The sequence below is a fragment of the Papaver somniferum genome, chromosome 3 (genome assembly GCF_003573695.1).
Source record: "Papaver somniferum cultivar HN1 chromosome 3, ASM357369v1, whole genome shotgun sequence".
Taxonomy (NCBI): Eukaryota; Viridiplantae; Streptophyta; class Magnoliopsida; order Ranunculales; family Papaveraceae; genus Papaver; species Papaver somniferum.
Window position 1 is genome coordinate 1,197,151 of NC_039360.1, and position 6,344 is coordinate 1,203,494.

Below are 6,344 nucleotides of genomic sequence, written 5' to 3' on the forward strand. Positions count from 1 at the left end.
CATTTTCGTCCGTCCTCGTTTAATAAAAGTATCTCCCAATAATTTTTGTATTTCTAAATGAGATTTTTCGCTTAAAAATAACATCACACCACTCTTTTTGAGAGTAGCACGTTCTGGATTCTAGTACTTTCTCTCTAAACCAAGTTAATACAATTAATTATCCACATAATTAGGGGTTGACTAGACTAAGTATATCGTATTTATTCCACTAAATCTACACCGTGCGTTCAAGCCACGTGTGACAGTTTAACCCTGCCTTAGTTTCACCTCTCTATTTTTCAGAAGTATATTCGTCGTCCATGGTTGGCCATCAAAATCACATTTTCCTCTGCTTAGAACTGATAGGAATCTGATTCATAAATTTTCCCCCGTTCGAACCCCTTAAAAAATCCCAAAAGTCCAATTCCACAAACCCAAATTATCATCACACAATCCCTTATTCAATCAAATCCTAATTTGGGTCAAAGCAAACATGGCAAAATTCTGATCAGGTATGATAAAAATCTGATCTTTTTGATTTTTTTTTTTTCATTTTACAATGAATTCATCAGATTCAGAAAAAGGGTTTTTCCCAGAAGAAGTAATACTTCAAATCCTTGCAAGATTACCAATCAAATCACTATACAAATGTAAATCAGTTTGTAAAAATTGGTACAGGATACCTTCACAGAATTACTTTATTACCCTTTACAATGATATCTCATCGAAGAATCCAATGATACTAGTTGAAGTCATCAAATCATTTTATGTCAAATCTAGTTATATATGTGTTGATAGATTTAAAGGTGTTGGTGAATTTTCTTTGGATTTTATTAAGAGTGACAGGGTTAAAGTCAGAGCATCATGTAATGGGTTGTTATGTTGTGCTAGTATTCCTAATAAGGGGGTTTACTATGTTTGTAATCCAATGACTAAAGAATATAAGTTGTTGCCGAAGACTCGAGAGAGGCCTATGACTAGGTTTCATCCTGATGATGAAGCTACATTAGTTGGTTTGGGTGTGGATATGGTTAAAGGGAAGTTTAATGTTGTTTTGGCGGGGTTTTATCGTCCGTTTGGTAGGAGACCGCTTGATTCATTTGTTTGCTTGGTGTATGATTCTGAGGTGAATTGTTGGAAAAGATCTGTTACCTCGTTGAATGAGGAGTTTACACATATGAATAAGAATCAAGTTGTGTTTGTGAATGGATATTTGCATTGGTTGACATATAGTTGTATGTATGTACTTGTGTTTGATATTGAAAATGATGTTTGGAGTAAGATTTTGTTGCCTAAAGAAGTAGTGAATGGGTGTGGACACAGAGTTCATTTGTTGGAGTTAGATGGATTTTTGTCAATGGTTCAGATTTCGGATTCCTGGATGACAATTTGGGTGTTGAAAGATTATGCAGAAGAAGAATGGTATGAGACGGATAAAGTGAGTCTCAGGTGTATCAAAGGACTTGTACCGAGTGTTTTTCCAATTAGTCAGACCAGTGAATTTGTATTATTGGCAACTCAAAGACAGATATTGGTCTATCATCGAAAGAGTCGATTCTGGAAGGAAATGTATTCTGCGAAGAACAGTTCGACTTATCCATTATGGTTCTCGGCCCATGCTTTCAAAAGCACTATCTTCTCTTGTCGTGATGGTGCTGTGGACAACTCTTCTTAATGCAGGCATGTTTCTCAGGTTAATTGTGTTGTTATATATAGCCTTTTACTATTATGTTCTTAAAAGTTTGATTTTTTTTCTTTTCCCTTTCTGATGAATCCTTGTAAATTTGTAGAAATTTCACTTTCAAGGCTTGAAAATTTCACATTTCATGGTTAGTTTCCTGCTGTAATATTAGTAACATGTTTGCTCAAATGCTGGTTGTCTGGAGCTTGTTATCTAACCTATTGTCAGTTGATCTCACTATTCTGTATGTAACAAGTACTTCGTTTGTTTGAAATGTCTATCAAGCATGTTATGTTTTGCATTATGTCTGTTTGAAAGATCTATTGGTTCTGTTCCCATCCTTTTTCTATATATGAGATCCTGCATAAATTGTTTATAATATCTGTTGCGTCATTGTTATCATACTGTTATCCCATTGATATACTGAGATACCCATATCTGGTCATGTTCTGCCACCTGAATCTCAGTACGTACTTTCTAATTCTTTATCTTTTCGAGAACTCCTTTCTTTTTCCCGTGGATCAGAATTGGGGAAACTTTTATGGGGAACCTACGACCCTTGTCTCCTGCAGACAACTTCAAGACGGTGGGGTTCTGCTTAAATTAAACATTTCGTAGTGTTTAACATTGTAGAAATTTTCCACACACGGCCTGTCTAACAGTAGAGAGTAGTTCAGCATACTAGCAGATGGCCCAGCGGTCACCCTGCAGTGACTGCTGACGTATAGGCAATTCCAGGTCTTGCATTGACATTTTGACCAATATGAATATGCCACATGGAGCAGTCAAATTCAACTTACTGAACTTGCCTGACACAATGTACTTGTTTTCAAGAGATTTGTGTTATTGAACGGCAGTCAAAGCTTTAGACAGTCTAGATTACTGCAGCTGGATCAGCTGGACTATATTCAGCTCAATTATCTAAACTGCAGTCAAGTAAATGCCTGCAGCCATGGCATATTCGAAAGCTCAATCTTGAAATTAGTCTTGATGCTAACAAATACAAAAAATGATCGGCAAACGATTCGAGCTGTCTGTTAACTACCTAATAGCTTGGTTATGTGATACCAGTATGCCACCATGGAGGGAAGCTCATGTTGACACTAAAAATTCCCCCCAAAATGAATACTGTATATCTTCTTGCGTGAGCTCTTCGTTTGAGAGGAGTTCCTGTGAATGCAGGTTCTGATTTTAATGAAGTTGTTGAAGCTTTTGGGTATGAAGAATTTCCTTTTGTTGGTGTTGCTGCTGATGTTGGCGGGGTTTTCACTGCAAATGAGTCTTCTTCTCATCTTCTGATCAGGTTTGTACTTATTTTTACATGCGGTTTGTTTTGTTTTTCCCAATTTACTTTCTTTTATTGTGATTATGCTGTTCTAGTTTAGGATACTAGTGAAACACTTTCTTCAGTATGTTATTAATTTAGTATCAATATATATTCAAATTGGAATTGGATTTTCTTAGAGAAGGAGAGGATTCAGACTGTTGGATAAGAAATTATTATCAGTATAAATTTGAGTAACACACAAATTACGCTAGGAATATATATCTTCAGTATAGTTGCGATTGGTTCAGGAATAGAAATGTGTTGGGAATCAGTAATAGGCTCATAGGTTCATTCTTATTGCATTCTTCACCATTGCCGAGGAAAAAGAGGATGCAGGGTCGACTGCTTTTCGGATTTTTACAATGTTGAAAGCAGTGCTTGGAGCATGCCCTGCAATGGCAAATACATCTTCTGTTACCTCCCCTGCACTTTCTCCAAATCTGTATATAAGAACCAGAATAGCCAATAGCCAATAGCCAATAAGTTTAAGAATCAGGGTAAGCTGAAATCAGGTTAAAAGGTGTAAGTGGATGCAACCAGTAGGTCGAATGGGCTGAGCCGAGCTTTTACTTTTAAATCTTTTACTAGTACTTTATGTTACCAATTTATTATGAAAATGTAATTAAAACACACAAAAGAAAGTCTCATCAGTATATGGGTATTAGATACAAGTGGTTGGGTGATTATATTTTGAGTATCCTCACCTTTCGCTGACCATTTTGGTTGCAGCTTTGGATGAGGCAGAAAGAGCTTTTTTTTCGGCAGCTTCAGCTGCATCCATAAAGTTGCCTGTATTTTCAAGGTGAGAATTTTTACTGAGCATTAACACTTGAGAATATTGCATTTGCTGAATGTGTGGAAAATAGTGTCTTACTTACTGAAAGCACCAATAGAATCCAAGAGGACCTTTCCAGGTCCTGTGGCTAGAATTTCCCCCCCTGCATGGGAGCTGATTGGTCCAACTGCTGATCCAGTGCCCATCTCGATGATATTAAGCACAGTCTTGCTCCTTTTCTCTGTGTTCTCTGAAACTGCCCTCACCCTGATTAAACAGCAAGATATCTTAATATGATATATGTTACTTTTTTTGTTTTTTGTTTCTATGGTCTCTGCTTATATGTTAATTTTTGTGTATAACAGTGGGAAAAAACTGTCAAAAAAGGAAAAAAAATGGGTTTAGGAAATATTTCTGCCTGCGAAGTTACCTTGCTAAGCCCTTACTGAGTACACACCTCTTCTTACTATTTGTGGTTTTCTTGCTGCTCTTGTTGGTTTCAGTTTCAAGGTCAGCCTTCGTTTCCTCAGTTGCTTCGGTTATAACCATTGCTCCTCCCTTTGCAACCTGCATTTTTTATGTGTCAGGTTAGCATTAATATCATCAATAAAGCTAATAATCTCAATTGACAAACAGAAAATTTGAGGATCGTGTTACCTGTTGGGTGCAGGCATTGCTCAACCTTGAAATCCCTTTAATAATCTCACCGGTTCTGCCTGGCATTACTTGTGCCAAGATTGCACTGTACTTTTCAATCTTTGGTGCAAGCTCTGCCCAATTAAGAGCCCGAGTATTCGAAGTAGTTTCCGAAGGACTGGAAGATGAAACCCCAGAGAAGCAAGAGTGTTCTTTAAGAAATGAATCAAGATCAGTCAAACCACTACCAGATTGTTGTGAGAAAGAAACACCATAGGTAAGATTCATATCTTCCATCGACAACGGAAATAAGTAATTAAGCTCGTTAAGTTTCACCACTGGCTCTTCTTTTGTTAAAGGCCACTGAAGTTCATCACCAACCTTAATTTGAATAGCTAAAGTTACACTCTCAGCAGAAAGCTTAGCAAGATTGAAGTTTCCTTTTGCGATTTCTTCAGCTTCTCCTTCTTGAACCAAATTAACGGTGCATCCGGGGATTTGTAACAGCAGTTCTTCTTTGGATGTTGTGGTAACTGGGGATGATTCAAATGTATTTTCAGGCGAGGGTTTGTTCGAAGATGGTAGACTCTTACTAAGAAAACTGAAGAACATCATGGCGGCCGGATTTTTGTTAAGATTTGATGCAGGGAAAAATGAAAGATAAAAACTACTTTTCATATAGCAAAATATAAGATATATATAGGAGGGAGAACAAAGGAAAGCTGTAAATGCATCAAGTGTCCTTGCCCTTCCAGTGGAAGTATGTCACGTAAGGCAATGAGACTTTCGGTTGTAGATAACTTTACATTAATATATTATGTTGGACAATCCTAATTATTGTTCCTACTGAAACTCTTACGACGTAAATTGTCGGTACTGGCTGGTAGTGATTCTGCTGAAGCTAATCAACAACCTTGGACATTTTGACTGTTCACTTTTCAACTTAAATCTATTACACCCCTTTAAGTTGGATTGAACAGCAGGCTCTGTAAGTGTTCCACCTGTAGTACAGACCATAATGGTGTTCAACAAAGTTAATAATTACAACTAGGTTGCTCTGGAAAGGCTGATTCCCTTAGTCATTGCTAACATATCTGTTTATTTTTGTTGAAGGGCTGTTCTGAAAGTTGAATAAGATGCCAGTTTTTTTGCACAGTTGAATAAGATGCCATAGTGAGCCTTTACTGTTCAGTTGAATTTTCCTGAATGAAATATGAGCAATACTAACCCTGCTAAGAAAATCGTGATACAGGGCTGCTGGAGTAGGTATGGAGTTGGAAATGTTGGCGGAGGAGGATGGTGTGGAAAAGGTCATGGGTCCAGTCCTGGTTATGTGATACTAGTATACGACCAAGGAAGGGAAGCTGATCTCGACACTAAAAATTTCCACCTAAATAAATATTGTCTGTCTTTTTATATGGAACTCTTCTTTTGAGTTGAGTTCCTGTTAGTACAGCTTCTGGTTTTAATGAAGTTGTTGAAGCTTTTAGCTACGAAGAGTTGGTGGTTCTGCTAATGTGTCTCCTCCTGATTACAGAACCCTTTTAATCATGAAATGGCTCAGGTTTGTACTTCTTTTACATGGTTTTGTTTGGTTTTGCTCATTTACTTGCTTTTATTGTGGTTATGCTTATTTAGTTCAGGATATTAGTGAAATACTATCTTCATTATGCTATTATCAATATAAGTTTAAATAAGAATTAGATTTTTTAGAGGAAGAGAGGTTTCACACTGTTGGATAGGAAATTATTTAGTATTACACAAATTACACTGGGAATATTATCTTCAATATAGTTGCGGTTGGTTCAGAAGTAGATATGTGTGGGGAACTTGTTATTGGCTCAAAGGTTCTTCTTTATTGCATTCTTTGCCATTGTAGAGGAAACAGAGGATGCCGGGTCAGTTGCTTGCCGGGTCAATTGCTTGTCGGATTTTTACAATGTTGG

The 6,344-nt window shown here is 37.1% G+C and overlaps 2 protein-coding genes across 4 annotated transcripts; one reads left to right on the forward strand and one right to left on the reverse strand.

Moving 5' to 3' along the window:
• Positions 1-297: 297 nt before the first annotated feature.
• LOC113355122 (F-box protein At5g49610-like) lies at positions 298-4,575 on the forward strand. 3 transcript variants are annotated; one of them, XM_026597902.1, is made up of 5 exons: positions 298-1,659; positions 2,843-2,963; positions 3,717-3,789; positions 4,128-4,272; positions 4,433-4,575. In XM_026597902.1, the coding sequence occupies exon 1, from the start codon at positions 539-541 to the stop codon at positions 1,652-1,654; it is 1,116 nt and encodes a 371-aa protein (XP_026453687.1). In that variant the 5' UTR covers positions 298-538; the 3' UTR covers positions 1,655-1,659; positions 2,843-2,963; positions 3,717-3,789; positions 4,128-4,272; positions 4,433-4,575. The 3 variants fall into 3 exon arrangements, with proteins under 3 accessions (XP_026453687.1, XP_026453685.1, XP_026453686.1); XM_026597900.1 differs by having other exon boundaries at positions 4,399-4,541; XM_026597901.1 differs by having other exon boundaries at positions 4,266-4,349; positions 4,433-4,488.
• LOC113358897 (senescence/dehydration-associated protein At4g35985, chloroplastic-like) lies at positions 3,140-5,013 on the reverse strand. Its single transcript, XM_026602614.1, has 5 exons — positions 4,420-5,013; positions 4,193-4,329; positions 3,866-4,029; positions 3,692-3,776; positions 3,140-3,427 (listed from the first exon to the last, which is right to left on the reverse strand). The coding sequence occupies exons 1-5, from the start codon at positions 5,011-5,013 to the stop codon at positions 3,268-3,270; spliced, it is 1,140 nt and encodes a 379-aa protein (XP_026458399.1). The 3' UTR covers positions 3,140-3,267.
• Positions 5,014-6,344: the final 1,331 nt, after the last annotated feature.

What these genes read in the sequence shown, in the direction of transcription:
- LOC113355122 (XM_026597902.1), top strand. Translation starts at nt 539, where the DNA reads ATGAATTCATCAGATTCAGAAAAAGGGTTTTTCCCAGAAGAAGTAATA.
- LOC113358897 (XM_026602614.1), bottom strand. Translation starts at nt 5,013, where the DNA reads ATGATGTTCTTCAGTTTTCTTAGTAAGAGTCTACCATCTTCGAACAAA. An exon ending in GGATTCTATTGGTGCTTTCA is followed by an intron (nt 3,777 to 3,865) that starts GTAAGTAAGACA and finishes TTGAAAATACAG; the next exon opens with GCAACTTTATGGATGCAGCT. An exon ending in ACCAAAATGGTCAGCGAAAG is followed by an intron (nt 3,428 to 3,691) that starts GTGAGGATACTC and finishes TCTTATATACAG; the next exon opens with ATTTGGAGAAAGTGCAGGGG.